Below are 18,078 nucleotides of genomic sequence, written 5' to 3'. Positions count from 1 at the left end.
GATGCCCTTTAAAAAGTTCTCCCACATGCAGATCTGGATGCAAGCAGGGTGAGGATGAGGCATATTGTGCAGCCACTCTCCACCCACCCTTAAGGAGCTGGCAATGCGCAAATGCTCCAGCACAAAACAATGGAACATGGTCTTTGGAACATCCCCCCAGCCCCCAAAAACATCCAGGATACTGCAGCCAGGATACTGAGACACCCACCTGATACAAGTACGTGTGAAGTCTGCAAGGCTTCAGATTATGGCCTTAAGATTGCTTTTCAGACTCTGATTGAGAAACGTGTCTGTGCCATTGGGAGAGAGATGCAAGAGGTTTCCAAACAGACACTGCCACTGCAGATGCTGCTGGATCTGACACCAGTCCGCATACCTTTACCTGCAGTCTGCTGCTCCATTGGCAGGTAGGCTGCAGGGTGCCGGGGAAGGGATTAATCTCCAGACTATGAGACTTCGATTTAGGTGTCTCCATGTGTCTCAGCTCCTGTGAAACACAAGCTTGTCAGTGAAGGTAGGGAGGTCCCAAGAGTGCTTCAGTTCACCCTGAGGAAGAAACTAGTGGCTGGTGAGCTGTGTCAGTTACTGGGCTCCTTGACTGTACTAACTAGATCCCCATCGATTGTAGTGAAAGATTAGACCTTCAGTGCATATGTACCCTCCAAAATGTAGGCAGCTTCAGACCGGTGTCCGAATATAAAGCAGTTTCCCACCCCAAGTAGCCTAAGGACTCTTTTCCTAGTACCAGTCTCTCCTCTCATGGTGGGAGAGCAGTAACTCTCACGTACCCTCACTCTGCAGTAACCCATTCAGCCTTCCTCTGTGCAAGAGCAACACGACAACAAGGGTTACACACCTGTCTGCCTTATGGGATTTTCAAGACTTCAGATGTAGTGAGTGCAGCCAAAACACGAAGCAGTGTTCCTTTCCCTCACCTCCTGGGGACCAGCGGACAATCCAGGTGTCTGCTAGAAACATCTGTTATGCTTTGGTTCAAGTCTTGTATTCCTTTTAAAGACTAAACTGTATTCCCTAAATACCAGGGATCTGAGGGGTTTCACTTCCACGCCTCAGGCAGCTGTGGCCAGGACTCAGGGATGCAGTATCTATCCACCCAGCATCTTCCTATCTTCTCTTCCCCCACCAACACAGCAGGGGGAATGGGGAGAGGGTGGGGGAAGAAGACAGGAGGAGATGTCAAAGGCAGGATTCTTTCTATGAAACAAATGAATCACAATGGCTATAAAAGCTGGACTACAAGCTTTAGACCCCCAGTGTTGCCTGCCCTGCAGGAAAAAAGCTTGACAAAACCAGGAAAGAGTTCAGATGACTGCACAAAAAGCACAGGATTCAGACTTCTCTGAAATTTGAGGAGGGATCTGGATGAATAGGTGAAGAACTGACATGCAAGAGAAAGTCCTCAACTGAGCTAATGGTACAGCACAAGGAAGACATAGCTACCTGGTAAATGGCAGAAATTGCCTTTAACCTTCTATACTGGATTACAGCAAATGATCTGAATGGCTTCCACAGTTAGGAAACACCCAGACATGTGGCCAGTTGGCCTCTTAGACAAAACCTCATCATCACCACCAACGAAAACAAGTTATTTTTGCTTTCCTATTAATAATGCTAACTAACTGGGGCATTTAGCATCCCTGTTCCTGCAGTGTCCCTGTTCCTGCTGTAATGAGAAAACCATACGCGTAACAAACTAAAACCAAATTAAACATGTTCCATGTCATTCCACTCTTCTAATAAATAACACTGAACAGATCTCTGTGGGGGCTGGTGGCTGTCACTTCTTTTTTTTAAGCTCAGCATTTTGCCCTCAGACTGCCTGTCCTTGTGGAGTGGGAACAGCTGAGGAGGTGATGAGAGAGGCAGAGGGGGCTGGTGTGCAGAACACCAGCTTGGGAACCCACAGGTTCACCATGGAATCACTGCTCTGTCTTATGACAGTCATTTCAACCTTTATAAGATATTCAAGAGGCAGACACGGCCACCTCAAAACTGCTCTTGGTGAGATTTTACTGTGCCACGAATGGAGAAAGACCAGAAAGCCAGTTGCAATAAAATACAGAGAAGGATTTTTCTGCACTCCTAGAAAGCTCCAAATCTCCAAGTCTCCTTCCACCTGCACTGGCAAGAGCTCCACAGGGGAGTCAGTGCAATCACTAGCAGCTTTGGCTGTTCCCTTTCTGGCTCAACGCCAACTGCTTCAGCAGGCTATGTGGGCTACCTTCTTCTCCCAGACCTAGAAGAGAAGATGAAACACAATTTCCTTTCCCACAGGGCTTCATACCTTTGAGTTTCCATGCCAAGCTATAAACAGGCATAAATCTAGGACAGCTCTTCTGCAGAAAACAGAAAAGATAAAGAATGCTAGTTTGGCTCTGTTCCATCACGGTACATCGAGAACAGCTTTGCTGCAAGAAGGAATTTGTGGTCATGTCATTAAGAGAAAGATTTGCCCATTACCCTGTCTGTGTGCACACACAGCAAAGTTACTCTGTGTCCCTGTGGACTAGCTTCTGCGGTAACTCTTCAGGAGAAAAAGATGGGTATGTTTGATATTTCTGTGCTTGACATACCCTCTTCGGAATATGAATTTGGCATGAATAAGCAGTAAACCCAGACTTTTTTCCAAGCAAGCTAGCTTTTTTTTTCCCCCCTCTTTCCTCCAAAAAAATAGCAGGAATAAGTACTGTCATTTGTGCCTGCCTATAGGAAATTAGCATGTGAAAACTCAGTGATGGCCCTTGGGGCAGAATGGAATGATAATTATTTTAAATTACTTTCTAACTTGTTTAACTAACCCACTCTCTTACTGATGTATGCACATGCACCAAGATGCATGTGCCCAAGTGGCCTGTGCAGACATGGAGGAAGAGGAACCCCCCTGTTAGGTCTTCACTATGTATCTTAGGTTCCTTTTGACTGGAGGTGACAAACAGGTCTTTTATTTGCTTTAGGAATCAGCAGTAATAATGAGGTGGTACTTTTGCTTCAGAAGCTTGCTAGCTTCAGCCTCTAAGATTCTTAGGCAAGGTTGCCATCCATTGTCGTCTTTATTCATTTTGGGTATCTGTATGGCTACAAATCTGCCTCTCTGTTGGATAACAGGAAGAGGAACAACAAATGCGGTGTGCTATAACCCTTTTTGTCATCCTCCTGCTACCAGAGCTCAGGTCTTCTGCTGATCAATCACCTATGCTGTGGCCCTAATCCAATCTAGTCTTGATGCCAACAGCACACTCCTCATTGTTTACCACTTTTATGGTTATTAGTCGGGTCCTTGGATATCAATACAGGCCGTCCCTGCAACATTTCTTCTACTGTTTTTTTCTGCTAACTTTCATACTGTGATTCATATTTCATTCATAACTAGTCCTAGTATTTGTGTTACAAATTCTACATGCTGGCCAAGAAACCCCATTAGCTTAAAGATGGTCCGATGGGGCTCCATGGTCATACTTGGGCTAACAGAGTTTTATGCAAGTTATACAGAATCTGCAATACTTGCCTGGCCACGGCAGTCAGATTTATCACCTGGAAATCTCCCTTCTCCTCTGTTTCGCCACTAGGCTGGGTCTTCAACACAAGCCAAGTGAACGATTTTAATCTGTCCTTCTGTGTTTGAATGAGCTATTGCTCTTTCCAGGCCCTAAAATAGGGAGAGACTTTTAAGAGATTTGAAAATGGAGCTTAGGACCCTAAGTCATCAAGCATTTTTGAAAGACGTGCTCTGCATCCATATCGTGTTACTGCTCAGCTGCATGGCTTTTCCTAGACTATCCGAAAGTGGATCTGCACTGCTGTGTTCCAAAGGGGGGTTATTTTAATATTGTACTAAAATACTGACAATGAAAACTTGTTACTTTAATTAGGCAGTAAGCACTGTCATCCTGGGTCTTAAGATTTTGAGTAAGGATGATAGTTGAAGTACATTTTTACCAATTTGGAGTTCACAGGATTTATTTTACTGAAAACGCTATTGGTGTCTTCCTTGATGCCTTCCAAATTTCATTGGACACACGAAGCCATAACAACAAGCTACCTGAAAATCAAAGGGTTATAGTGTGTTTTCTGGAAATAGTTACTTTATGTGCAAAGAGGACAAGTTTAACCAGAGTGAGACAACTTTTAGAGGAGACAAGACTTGCCTAATTGAATCAGAATCTCCAGAATTTACATGGCAGTTCATCTTTAGACTACATTGCTAATATACAGAAACTCAGCAACCTGCTGGCCACAGATCAGGCTGCAGAATGGTTCAAGACTCATTTCAGCTCCGATGCAGAATTGCTGAGCAGTACAAGACAACAGTATACACTTCATCTCCCAGCTGCACACCATTTGGTCTTAGGCCAGATACCAAGACTTATGAGGGCCAGATGTCCCAGTGAAATAAAAACTTTTAGCTATTTGTTATGGTTTCCAGATCAAGCAAGAGAAGTCCTGATTTTTGTAAGCAAGCAATCTGGCCACCCTTTCCATACAGTATGTGAGCTCAGCAAGAAACTGCAGGTGGGAGGCTGTCCCCTGGTCTAGCTACCCTGGCCCACCAGAGCTCTCAGCAGTCACTTTCCAGCTGGGCTGACTGAAAACCAAAGCAATGCATCCCATAGACTTGGCAGAATTTGCCCTGTTTTTTTGTACTATCATTTAGTATTCATTCTAGGATCGAGAGTACTGGGATACGACAGGGTGCATCCCACAAAGCGTTCCTTTGACTTGAGCCATCAGAACAGATTGTTGGGAATCTGCAGTGGCAGTGATCAAAAGCCAGTAATGGAAAGCCAGCTCTGTACCCTCCTCCCTCAACGTACAAAACCACCAAATGCTGTTTTGCCTGCTGGTTGGCGTCTGTATTCTGATTTCCCTCCTAGAACACCGATCATGAGCAAAGTTGCACTTGAAAAATTCCCTAGGTGAAAAAAAAATCAATTGGAAAGAAAATATTACAATGCATATTTTGCAGACAGTGATGGCTTTGAGATCAGGCAATGTTTCTAGGCGTCACATGCCTTGGGAATGGGCAGGTATTCAGACTGTAGCATAGGACAATCTAGGAAATCAGTGCTGCATCCCTATAGCAGTGACCCTGGGCTTTGTTTCCCACCAACACTGGTCTCTCATAAAGATTGCAGCTATGCTGAAGGGGTGTAAAATACTAGTATAATTCCTTGCTAAAAATTATATATGCCCTTTGCATAGCTGAAAAATCATGAGATTAAGTAGAAAGCAGGAGAGAAAAGGGTCTGAAGATTATCGTTGCGAGCAAAAGGTAAAAGGTATTCCGAGTGCTGCTTCAACAAAAGCAGAGGGGCTTTGAAAGGCCACCTGGCACAAGCCAGGGTCTAGTCCAGTGGTTTGCAATCTTTTTATAGCTGAGTGTCTCTCAAGAGAATAATCAGCTTTTCATACGTCACCGAATCTAACTGCTCACCTGCCTCAGGGCTGCCATCGCCTCCCCTTCACTCACCGTGCTCCTGCTTGAGTTTCTGCAGTATCCAAGGCCTCATATTACACTCCTGTTAATGTGAAACTGTATGTCACGCCGGGTGCGCGCAGTTCAATTACGCTTCCAGGTACTCTCCTTATTAATGTGCAGGCATCTCAAATGACATAGACGACGCAAGTTCTGTGCGTTGAAAAGCTGACAGACGTATTGGCAAAAATATTTGCATGAATCTCAGCCATTTTCCTACCACTAATGTGTTAATAAGTCCCGTGAAACTAATTAAGATAAAACTCTAATCTGTCCAGCTCCAAAGAAGCCGTAACAGCATCAGTGCAAAATGAAGGGAAACAAGTAAGACAGTCTGAGCAAAGGGAAGGAGAGGAAAATTAAGATGCTCATACATTATCATAAAAAAAGAGTATTTGGGCTTGAGGAAAAGAGACAGTGAAACTGGTAGGGAGGTGTGGTCATTTCCCTTTTTCCTGTTCTTCAATGTATTACCTAAGCCTTTGTCTTGCAAACACAAACACAATTGCACCCCTGCAAGAGTATTCAAAAGACCAGAACCCTAAAACAGCACAGATACCACGGATCACTGTGGGAGGCACACACTCTCCCCAAATATCTGTGATCATTTGGAAGTCACCTCAGTGAACTACATGAACACTTAAGAACATATCAATGTCCCCAGCTACATGTAACTGCAAGATCAATGCTCCATCCTGCACGCCTTGCTTCCCTGCTCAGGAGAACCTCTGCTGCAAGCAGCAGAAATGTGTTTGCATAAAAACAGTAAGAGCAAGCCCCGGGGCTTCCTCTCCCTTTTAACACAGCTTACCTCTGTGTTAACCATCCAGGAGCACTCCTTTCAGAGGTACAGCCAAGCTAGCGCGTGGGCCACTACAGTAGGAGGTGCCTTGGATTTGCTAGGTATGTACAAAAAGAGCAATGGTCACTTCAAGCCAATTCTCCCCAGATATTGAGCTGCCCTGATGTACACCCAGCGATCGTGCCACCAAGGAAGTGACCGCAAAGTTTTCATTGCTCGCTGATGAGGTCCATAACTGTTTTTACACCTTCTTCTCTAAATAAGGAAGCCGCCTGTGAGGCCTCCGATTGCCCGACCAATTTAACTCCCTTGCTTTCAACAGCCAATGAAACGCCACTCCTGCCTCCGGTCTTGGGTGACAGCATTCATCAAACCTCAGCCAGCCTGGGAGGACGGCAGGTTAGTGTTACAGCCGTGGCAGGCTTACCTTTGGCAAGCTGTTGATGTCAGAGTGATGATGTGGGGAGGGACGGCCTCTGCACTATAAAGATGGGTCAATCAAATATAACTGAGGCTGCCCACCAGAGAGCAGGATCTGCAAAACATGGTCCCCACCAGTTTGAGTCCTGCTGGCCTGACTCTGCTTCCAACCCAACTGCTATCGGGCTTTAGTTTCATGTCAGCAATCTCTGTTTGCTTTCCAAAAATAAGCCTCTGCCACCATGCTGAAGGGAGAAAAACAAGAAGGGCGGTATTTTTAGGGCCATTAATTCTGACCACGTGCCCAGGAGATGAACCGGATGGCCACTGCACAAAGACTTCTCATCACTATGTCCTGCGAAGCCAGCATTCACCGGACGTTGCCTGCTTTCGTTCTCCTGGGTTTTCTAGCTGGGATTGCTTCAGCACATCCAGTTGTAAGCAGAACTAATGGCACATTGCTGGAAAGAGGATGGCAATCTCTGTTGTCCAGGTCCATTGCTGGGATGTCAGGGGAGAAGTCAGATGTGAACTGGGAGAGTGACTATTTGCTAGGAATCAAGAGGCAGCGGAGGCTTTACTGCAACGTGGGCATCGGGTTTCACCTTCAAATCCTCCCAGACGGAAGGATAAGCGGAGTTCACAATGAAAACCAATACAGTGAGTTGCATCCAGAAATGAAATAGAATAGATGTCACGTAATTGCTGTGAACTCTAGTAATTACCCTTCATAGAATGCAAATGTTATTACTTGATATTATTAATCTGTGCTACATCTGTTGCCTTTTAAAAGTCTCTGGGATCAATAAACATTAGAAACCTCCAGGCTGAAACATGTCACAAATGCTTAGACTAATTTAGATACAATTTATTTTTACTCTGCTTTACTGAGCAGTTGAGAAAAGACAAACCAGGTTGAAAACTATCTCTCTGCTGCATTTGCTCACTCCTCACCTTCTCATTTGCCTTTTGAATTTTGGGTGTTGTCGCTCAACTCAGAGTGCCAAAGCGTGATTTTTAAATCCTAGTTGACTAGTGCTTCTGGGACGCTCAGTCATGGAAGGGGGCTTGTTGTTGCTGGCTTGCTTGTTCTTATGGGTGCTGTTCTGTAACTCTAAGATTAAAAGAAGAGCATTAGCCCTATGGATTTGAATTTCCTGTAGAGGGTGGTTGCTAAAATCTTTTGCAGCTAAGATATCATGGGCGGGGGGGAGGTTCAAAATGCAAGCCACACTTCTCTAAAGCTGAATAACAAACACTCTGTAATCATAGCGAATTAGATAAAAATACTTATTAGAAAGGCCGAGAGTTTGACAGATCAAAAGAGTTTGATAGAGCAAAAAGATTATACAGCATGTGACTATGATTCCAGAATAATTATTTTTAAACCCTATAACATGTAGTAAAAAACAAGATCTTCTCTGTGCATTTTTATTATGCTGGACTAGGGAGATAATTCTAATAAAGAAAATATGACAAGTTCATTCATGTTTTAAAATAAATAAGTAATCTCTGAATTGCCTTTGATTAGCTATGAATTCTTCGATAATACTTCTATTGAACTCCTCGTTTTTTAGGTCTCTTTGAAATATCCACTGTAGAGAGAGGTGTTGTTAGCCTGTTTGGTGTGAAAAGTGCTCTCTTCATTGCAATGAACAACAAGGGGAAGCTATATGGAACAGTGAGTACAAACGCAAATAGTTTTCCAAGGCTTAAACAAAGGCTGCAAAGGTTTTGGTTATTTTTTTCATCCTCGAAATCTCTGATTACAAGCGAAGAAAATAGCCTTTCAATTACAGGGAGCCTGCCTAGCCCAGTGTCATCAGTGTTACTTAGTGCAACAAGCAGCATGGCTATTAAAGGTCTGTTATTTTAAAGCTTTCCAATATGATTGTACAGGGACCATCCTAGGAAAAATGTATTCTACAAATAGTACAGCTTAATTAGATGGCTTCTTCTAAGGGCTCGGCACTGAAAACACATCCTAGTTAAGACTGAATCCTGTTGATGCCCTTTTGCATTGCATCGTATGTAAGGCAAAAGGGTGTGCTCTGGAAAAAACACTAGGAAGTAAAACGTATGTGTATGTCCATGAGCGTGTGTGTGTGTCTGTGATTGCATGCATATGTGTGTGCTTAAAGGTGCGTAGAGGAGAGGTACAATTAAAGCTATCTGTGCTAGCTACCACGAGTAAAATTATGACCACACGCTTCCCCCTACCAAAACCAACCACACCATGAAGAATAAATAGGAAGACTACCCTACAAAGTCAATATATGTGCCCGGGGTTATTTTAAGGACTAGTTTTGTGAGATCAGTCCCAAAGGGTGAGAAAACAATAATAGTTATTAACAATGTCATACTGAAACATCATCACCATCATCCTCATCTAGAAAGCGCTAGCAATGCCGTCTAAATGAGGCCTGAGCAAGGCGTCTCCAGTCTCAACATACAGTAGAAAAAGCACTTGTTAGGAAGCGCGTTTGAAAAAGGCTAGCTCTAGGCAATACGCAAATAGGCAAAAGCAGTCCATCTCAAAGAAATGAATGGCACTGATTGCATTCATCTTTTTGTTAAGAAACAACAAAGTCATTTCGTTTGAAACAGCTGTAATTTTAACAAAGCATTTCAGTTGCTTAATAAAATACTAAATGTTGTGAAGGACCCATAGCCATTACTAATCTGACAGATTCCTTCTCACGCAGATAATGAGAGTGGGACATTTTAAGGTTTATGTCTTATTTCAAGCACCTAAAAAGTGCCAGAAGCCCAATTGCTTGCCTTGACTAGGTCTTTCGAAAGAAATGAAGGGTCTGGCTCCAGAGGTCCCTTTGATTTTTTTTCCCCAATTGCAATCCAGTCTTATTTATTTTCAAAGACATTTTTAAAAGCTGTGAGAGATGTGCATTTTCCCTTGCACAATGTCGTGCCCTAGGTTAAACTCTTACAAGCTTTGAATGGTGTTATTACAAAGACGTCCAAATAGAACAGCACTGGTGGTGTTTCATGTGCCAGACATTTGATGTCAAGGAGTTATTCTGCTTTCTAATTTCCTCTGTGCTCCACATTTGTCTCCTGTTTGTGCTTGCACCTCCTCTCCCACATTTCCTCCCTCTCCTTGGATTTACGTGTTGCAACATGAAGGAAAATAAAACTATTTTCCCAGCTTAGAACCTGCTGCATATTTCACCACCAGTCAAATGTAACTGATGATTTAATAAAAGGAAAGACTTAGTGCTAATGTGAGGTCTTATTCAAATGCCTTAGTCAAGCAAATATTTCTCCCTGAACATTGCTGTTTGTAAGAGAACTGAAGGTTTTGACAGCCAGCATATCATTCTTTTTTACATTACAGGACCTTTTGCAGAGGAGAGGTGAGAAGTAAAGCTACATCATTTGGGCCAAAGTGCATGATGCTGGCAGAAATTATTGCTTGCAAATAAAATGAAGAAATCCATGATTTATGATGAATTAACTTGATCTGTCACAGGAAGTACACAGTCCATTATCTGGACAGGTGGCATCTGAGTTCATCTGACACCAAATTAGCACTGAGGAGGGAGATTTATTGTTGGATGCAGCCACCCCAGCACCACCTGTTGCACGCTGCAAAAAGTTCTTCTGTAAAAATGCTAGGAAGAAAAATGACTTGAGTCTTTGTGAATGTTTATTGTATTTGCTTTGTTCTCCCCCTCCCTCCCCCTTTCCTATTGTTTAGGCTGTTTTCCAAGATGAGTGCAAATTCAAAGAAATCTTGCTGCCCAATAACTACAATGCATACGAGTCAAATGCCCACTGTGGTGCATACATAGCGCTCAGCAAACATGGAAGAGTGAAGAGAGGAAACAAGGTTTCTCCTGCAATGACAGTGACCCACTTTTTACCAAGAATATGAACATGAGCAAAGCAGAAGATTAAAGCCCAGGAAAAACTGTTCCATTTTGCACATGGGAATAATCTCCCAGGTAAAGTATTTATACTGTTCATTGAAAAAAAATCTATGTATGTATGTGTATATTTGGGTAAAAATATTTGTACTAGATTCATCACATAGCATATGTAATATGACGCTGCTTCTCTTCTACCCTGTACAAATTTTACACAGCTGTGTGTCTCCTTTGGTGCTGAACAGAGGAAAGTGCAAGCTGGAGTGCAAAGGGAAAAAAATATTTTGAAGATATAGAATGGCTGTGGATAACGATCTTATCAATCATGGGTTATTTACTAATTAACGTTAATTACCTCAGATAATAACCTTTCATAATGAGCTGCTTACGTATCATGGGCCAAATCATCAGATGACTTTGCTTCACCAGAGCTTCAGGCAGTTCACTCCACCTGAATATCTGCCTGCACCTCCTCTTCTACACACTGTGTCCTGTCTCATAAAGTCCTCCATCTGTTTTGATTATTAGGGCGCCAATTCCACAACTGTTTCTACAGAAGCAGACCGTATACCCCCTGAGCATCTCTGTCTCTGAAGGGATTCTCCAGGGTCTCCTCCCATGGGCTTGTTGGCAAAATGAAAACCTGCTACAAACTTCCCCTAGGAAGGGTCACAGGATAAATCACAGATGGGTCCCAAACGCAAAATATATTTGGAGCTGAGGATTTTGAAGGCCGCCCCCTTGGCATTTTGTGAGCTTAGTTTAGATCCACCTCAAATATAGACGTGTACATCTTTAATATAAATACACATGTACATATATAGACATGGGATGTGTGAGTGTGTATCTATGTAATTACATACTTTTAATGAATCAATGATCCATGTCCAGGAGCCCAGGTGCCTTTTTATGTGTACACACATAAAAGAATATACATATTTAAAGGCACTGTATTTTATTTAGACTGAACCTTGTTAATCTCTAGGAACTAGAATTGGTCTGCAGGATGCATTTTATAAAATTTATTAAATTCATGAAAGCTTCCAGCAAAGGGTTATTTTAGAAAACTTCTCTTTTTTTGAAAATTTGAATTCTCTTCTATTTACTGATGTAAGTACATTTGGTTCTTCTCTGTCGTACCTCACTGAGGTATGAAGGATAGAGGAAGAAGAAGGTTATACAAGCATGCCTTCCTGGGTTGGAGCAGAGGAATTTGTTCCATAATTCCAGTTTCTGTCACTTGTAAAGCATCAGTTTCAAAGACAACACAGCAAGCTGCATGAAATGCTCTCCAAAGCTCTCCTAGAAGCCATACAAATAGCGCATAACCTTGCCTTACTATTTTGACAACCTTCTTCCAAACCACCAATGAAGCTACATTCTCTGTGCTTTTGAAAGAGTATTTTAAGAGGCCCTAATTCAATAGTCACTATAAATGTCAGTTACCAGAAGCCTTGGGATTCCTACATTGATGGCGTGCTCCTAAATTTGAAATTAGATTCGATGCAATGTCAGAGCATGAGCATTTTCGGCATAGATGGACCATGCTGCTGCAGAAGTGAACATCTGAGTGCAAGATAATCTCCCACGTCCAGCCAAAATGTGTCTATGTCCAGCCTTGACATGCCATTCTATTTGCAGGGGGTATCTATTCATGTTGAATTTGAGCCTTCTGACATGCATGAAAAACACTGTCAGGGCCAGATCCTCAGTTGGAGTAAACCAGCCTAGTAAGACTATTAGTTTATAGCTGCAGAAGATTTGGCCCAAAGAGCACACCTACAAGGATGTATCTACAGCCAAGCTTTCTGAAAAGTTTTCAAGACAACTGTTTTGTGAACAAGATACAGTTTTCCAGCTACTTTTGTGTGATTTATACTTGAATTTATTTTGCTCAAATGTAAGCGGTGATCACAGTGTAAATGAAGAGAAAAAAGAATGGAATACTGCTTACACAAACAGGACACTTTGGACATGCCAAAGGAAAGGAGTTATTCTTCATTTTCTGGTCTTGCAGTAAGTAGAGAGAAGCCAAGTTGGCACACTTTGTTCATTCACAATGTGTGCAGCAGTTTGTTTTGTGAAAATGTGCATTTTAGGAGAAAAAGCAGGATGTTTCAAGTGGGGAGAGTATGTCAGAGAAAAGTTTGTAGGATATTAGATGGTTACATCAACCTAGAGTCCGTAGAGGTACAGATAGGAAGACTACAGCTGTGCTGAAATACATTATCTGGCAACCTGTATCCTTGAGTTATATTCCTAATTGTCTTCAGAATGAAGTTTGAAGAAGGATGGAAGAGTACATGGACGTAGAAGAAATCATAGTTTGAATGCTGACACACAAGTTACTTTCTATCACAGCTTAAACCAGTGTCCTTAGGATAAGAAGTCTGTTCCCTCTTAAACCAGTACAGTGTAGATTAATTTATTGTTGCAGTACTGGTAAGTAAGGGGATATCTGGCATAAAAGGTGAGAATCAGACTCACTGACTCCATTTTGCACATACTGGTCAACAGCAAGAATAAACCGTAGACCAGTTCAGAAGAAGTCTATTTGGATACAGCCTGCTGGGCTGAGCTTGTTCTTAAGAACTGCAGACCCCTGTGGATGCAGTTTTGGTGGGCATTTGGAAAGCCCCACCAGTCGTTCTGCTGAGTTACTCTTTACGCCACTGCTTTTTCCATATTACATATAAACATCAGCCAGATCAACATTGAAGTCAAGATTGAAATGAAAAATAGGTCTCCGAGTGCCAGGAGTCCTGACTAATACGTGAGTGAATGATGTCATTTTCAGAAGTGACATTGAAAGATGACATTGTCAGGAGTGATAACTTTGGCAGGAAACCTCTCCAGCACAACCAGTGAAGTACTGCAGCTTTGTGGAGTTTTAGACTAGTTGGATACGGTACTTTGACAGACATGCTTCTTAAGTGAATGCGTGGCTAGATTCAAGAGAGGAGTTAAGGCACGTGTTGACACATTGCTGTGGATGTGCAAGGAGCCTAGGGGCTGCTCACGGTAGCAGAATGCACTGTGGCAGTGTTCAAGAAGTTACACGACTTGCCTGGGAAATGGCCTGATCCTGTTCTGCCTCACGCTTTATTAGCTGAATTCCACCTCCTACTTCTCAGGCTGTTATCACCTGCATGGGAGAAGGAGGACTTAGGAAGACCACCACTCGTTTTACACATCTCAGGATAAATTTGTTGAGCTGGCACAGAGGAAAAAAACAAAACAAAACAAAAACCATTCATAAATTGAATGTACATGGTATAGAGGCTATGGAGAGAATATGGGCAAAGGCTGGTAAACTCTCAAGCAAAACTTTCTTCAAAAGAATTGTTCCATAGATATGTGACTATGTAAAGAAAACTCATGAAAGTAAAGGAGTTTCCCAAATCAGAGCCAAATTAGGAACCTATTATTGACAGTTCTTGCAGTGGTGCCTTTCAAAACGTATCTCATCTCAGTGTGCATTAATGCAGAGTCATGAAATGGGCTACAAGCTTTGAAAGCACTGCTGCGAATGCCCCACATCAGCCTGTCTTGCCCATATTTTGCACATAGGATTCTCTTGTGGAATTGATACCTATTTTCAAGGTTTCTTCTTCCATAGGCAAATCCCATAATAATTTAAGGCCTAATCCACCCCCACTAGGAAGAAGTCTTGAATGGAATTAAATAATGCTCTTAAGTAATCAAATTTTCCCCAAATATGCAGAGATGCAGACACACACAGTGGAAAAGCAGAGTAATTTTTGTATACCTCACTAAGTATTTCAATTCCAAGATTTTATTTTGCACAGTAAAATGGTGCCAAAGTTCTCACTTTTTTTTTTCACTAAAATATACCTCATATTCTGACTCAATATGGACTCACTATTGAGACTGTAAATTTGCAAGAAACACAAAACTGTCCAATCAATTGTTTGTGAAATTGCTTCTATTTTTATACGTAAGTGCTGCGCACAATAGTTTAACGTATTCATAAAATAAACTTTTATACATTTTTGGTAGTGTTTTGACTCCAAATCACTCTTAACATTTGTTTTCTTCCTTGCTTCAGATTTGCTATATTAACCCTTCACACACACACGCACCCCCAGAGATTTTATTCACCTCTAGAACCAGAGGACGTATTGGTACACTTAATATTGTGGTAGACTTTTGTGTTCTTCAGACTTCTTGCCTGGGAAGTCTTAAGAGAGTCATTCTTGTTGTAAAGAATCTGTGAGTTTCACAGAAGAGAAAGCAAATAGAGGTGCAATATGATTAAAGATGAGCTGTCATAGTCACATGTCTAAAGTCCAATGCTTTTTACCTGGGGAAGTTCTAGCGCTGCTCTCCTGTTGCTAGTGCTCTGCAGTGTGTAACTGCCCATGCATATCCCTTAATTCATTAGACAAGAAAGGCTCTTTTTTAAAATGGCATTTTCTTCTTGCCTAGGTCTAACTTGGGAGGGCAGCTTCCTGCAGCACCCTCTGAAGGTTTTAGCCTCACTATGCCTCCAAGTTGGGTGTTTTGGAAATGCTCTAAATTTCAGTGATTTGTTAAGTTTTGCTCTCCCTTTCTGCACTCCTGAGTTGTCATTCAATCAGTCCTTCAGTTAGCTGAATGATTACAGACCTCTCCCAGTCTGAGCACAGGAACTAAGGTATTAGAAACCAATAGCTGGGAATCCGCCCCCTGTTTTTTGGTTCAAGTGCGCTGTTTAATCCATACCAGCATGATATCGCAGAGTGGACAAGTCTCCAAAGCTCTGATTGCTGGCAGCCCATCTCAGGAGCAGAAGAACGTGAGCACCACCATGCTGGCTAAATGCCATTCCCTGCATTTGTGTTTTGGCTGCCTGCGCTCCCCCATAATAACTGCCTTTGCTTACAAGTTGTCATGAATTCTTGCATATTTTTGCTTTGCTTATGTGCCACATTTCACCTGAGACAGGACTACATTTCACTGGTGGGTTAAGTAACGCTTCTGTCTGCTATACAAGCGCCTTGTTTACAGCTCTGAAGGCCAGTCACTGTGGGCAGAAGCGGGAACAGAAGAAGATACACAGCCCACACACGGCGACTGGAAACAACAGGACAAACTAGCAGCTGATGTAAACCAGCCTAGCCCCAGCAAAACAGAAACATAAATGATCTGGTAAGGAGTCATCTGCAGAGGTTAGGAAAAGGCTACATGCGGCCAGCTCACAAGGCCTCAGTCACAGGCTAGCTTCTGCTCCCTGTATTGCAGTTTGCCCTTTGAAAGGTGATGCTAGCCAGACACACCTAGGCAAGTGCCCAGGTGCCCTGAAAGGCACATATGGTTCCCATGCTCCCTTCCCACTCTGTGCTCTCGGCTCAGGGCATGAAAAATATTCAGGGAATTTGGGGAGAAGAGATGGTGACCAAGCCCCACACCTCTATGAAGAGCAGGAAAAATTTTGGCTGAACTTTGCTGGGTTTACATCATTTTCTGCTTCCTCCCAGGCCATTTGAAACTTAATGGAGTATCTTTTTGAACAGGTACAGCTGCAAGACAGTAACCTCATCCTTCTCCTCACCACTTCAACTTGGGTTCCCAGCTCAGCAGGTCTCTGCTGCTCACCCTAGGTTCCATTCCCAACACTGTAAAGCTGTGAGATGCCTGTCAGGGGAGAAGAAGCTTTAATAGACAAGGGAAAATGCAATTTAAACAAGAAATTAATCAAATAGCTTAAAAAGGGACTCCTAGGATCCTAGATCTCCCTGCACTAATCCTGTCCCTCTTCTTTCTTCCACATCTTTTTCCCTGACCCGTCACTGAAAATGTAACTGCTCCGCTGAAAAGTGTCTCTCTGTGCCCAGAACAGAGCAGAGGAGTATCCCAGCGTGTCCCTTCTCTCCCCCCTCCCCCGAGTCATGCTGCCCTCTGTGTCCCCTGGCCTGAAGCCATTGGCAGAGACCCATAATCTGTCCACTTACTCAGGCTCTGGCTTCTCTGATGACCCACCATCTATACGAGGCAGCAGGTGCTGTTTTCATTAGCTGGGTAAGCCTGGGTTGTCAATAGCTCCTGATAGGCACGCCAGCCCTGAGCTGGCTGGAGTTTAGAGTGCAAGCAGCACAGGTGAAAGCAGGCAGCGCTACACCTTCCTGAAGCCAGCAAAAATTGCTCAGCAATGGCAGCAAGAGGAAATAAATAAATAAATAAATAAATTTAAACATGTATGAAAGAGCGGGAAACCCTTTTTACTCGACAAAAGGTAAGGGCTAAATAGGTGTTGCCCTGGGAACACGCTGGTCATGGAATCAGAAATATTTCGACTGGAAGGGACCGCTGGAGGGCTTGAGTCCAACCTCTAGCTCAAAGCAGGACCAACTTCAAAGCTAGGGGAGGTTGCATCGGGAAGAATCCCCTTTATCCACCCCCTCCAACAGCCCCTGTGGTAGCCTCATGATTCATTAAACTCTGGGTGGAACTCTGGATAGCAATTCAAAAGGGGTAATCGTCACAGACAAATGTCTCAAAGGGGTCACTAGCGCAGCTCGTGCTTTGCTGAAAAGCAGTCTAAGAGCTGACAGCATCTTCCTATCAGGCCTTGACACAAAGCCACTTCTGGCCTGTGCACCAAGCAGAAAATGACTTTCCTACTGGAACTCACTCCTACCAACAGAAATGAATGCAGAAGTCATGAGAAGGATTCAGTCCTCTGAACAAAAATAAACAAAAAACAAAGAAAGAAAAAAAAGGCTTTCTGACAGCTCATGGATGCAAGACTACCTGAGTTGTAGGTACACAAGATCCGAGGGGAGACACAGGTACAAGAATTGTGTGGCTTCAGTGCAACTCCAGACCACTTTCAGGGAAATAAGCTGCAGCAGTGCTATTCGAAATCAGAAAGCCACCTAATGCCTGTGGTGCTAGAGACAGGCAGAAAAAGTCCGACCTCCTGAGGCTGCTTACTGCACTTTTTTTTATTGACTGTTATTATTATTGCCCTCTGGTGGCTATTTTGTTATTTAGCAGTTAGATGTCAGAAACCAAGCATGGGTCCTGTACCATGGGCCTGGGCACAAGGGGAAAAGGAGGCTACCACCTCATGGCTGTGATTTGATTTAGGCTTCAGGTCCCTCCGTGTGTTAGTATCTATTGCAACCTTATACAGGAAAGTCACAATTTTAACTGGGGAGCCACACAACGCAGTACTTGGGATTCAGGTATCATCTCGATGAGCAACTTTTCATAACACTAGGCAGGTAAACTGATGATGAAAACTACTTTGGTTTTACCTCAAATTTTCCAAGTTGAAGATTTGCCAAGGTTTTTGCAAACATAAAGCCTGCGCCTACCCATCAAAGGCAATGTCACACAGCACACCTTAAAGGACATAAAATGACAAGGCTTGTTGAATCCCCCTGCTGTTCCTCCTGACACCTATGGCAGGAAACATGGAGCACCTTGAACAGAAAAGCAGAAAGAAAGAAAAGCAGAAGCCTTTCCCA

At 43.0% G+C, this 18,078-nt stretch overlaps 1 protein-coding gene across 1 annotated transcript; it reads left to right on the top strand.

Moving 5' to 3' along the window:
• Window positions 1–6,676: 6,676 nt before the first annotated feature.
• On the top strand, window positions 6,677–14,589 carry FGF6 (fibroblast growth factor 6). The gene is made up of 3 exons (XM_054189002.1): window positions 6,677–7,376; window positions 8,294–8,397; window positions 10,435–14,589. The coding sequence occupies exons 1-3, from the start codon at window positions 7,028–7,030 to the stop codon at window positions 10,609–10,611; spliced, it is 630 nt and encodes a 209-aa protein (XP_054044977.1). The 5' UTR covers window positions 6,677–7,027; the 3' UTR covers window positions 10,612–14,589.
• Window positions 14,590–18,078: the final 3,489 nt, after the last annotated feature.

The sequence above is a fragment of the Rissa tridactyla genome, chromosome 1 (assembly GCF_028500815.1).
Source record: "Rissa tridactyla isolate bRisTri1 chromosome 1, bRisTri1.patW.cur.20221130, whole genome shotgun sequence".
Taxonomy (NCBI): Eukaryota; Metazoa; Chordata; class Aves; order Charadriiformes; family Laridae; genus Rissa; species Rissa tridactyla.
This window is presented reverse-complemented; position numbering and strand designations above follow the sequence as displayed.

Coding starts and splice junctions, on each gene's coding strand:
- FGF6 (XM_054189002.1), top strand. CDS start 7,028: ATGAACCGGATGGCCACTGCACAAAGACTTCTCATCACTATGTCCTGC. Junction 7,377..8,293: donor TCACAATGAAAACCAATACA/GTGAGTTGCATC, acceptor CTCGTTTTTTAG/GTCTCTTTGAAATATCCACT. Junction 8,398..10,434: donor AGGGGAAGCTATATGGAACA/GTGAGTACAAAC, acceptor CCTATTGTTTAG/GCTGTTTTCCAAGATGAGTG.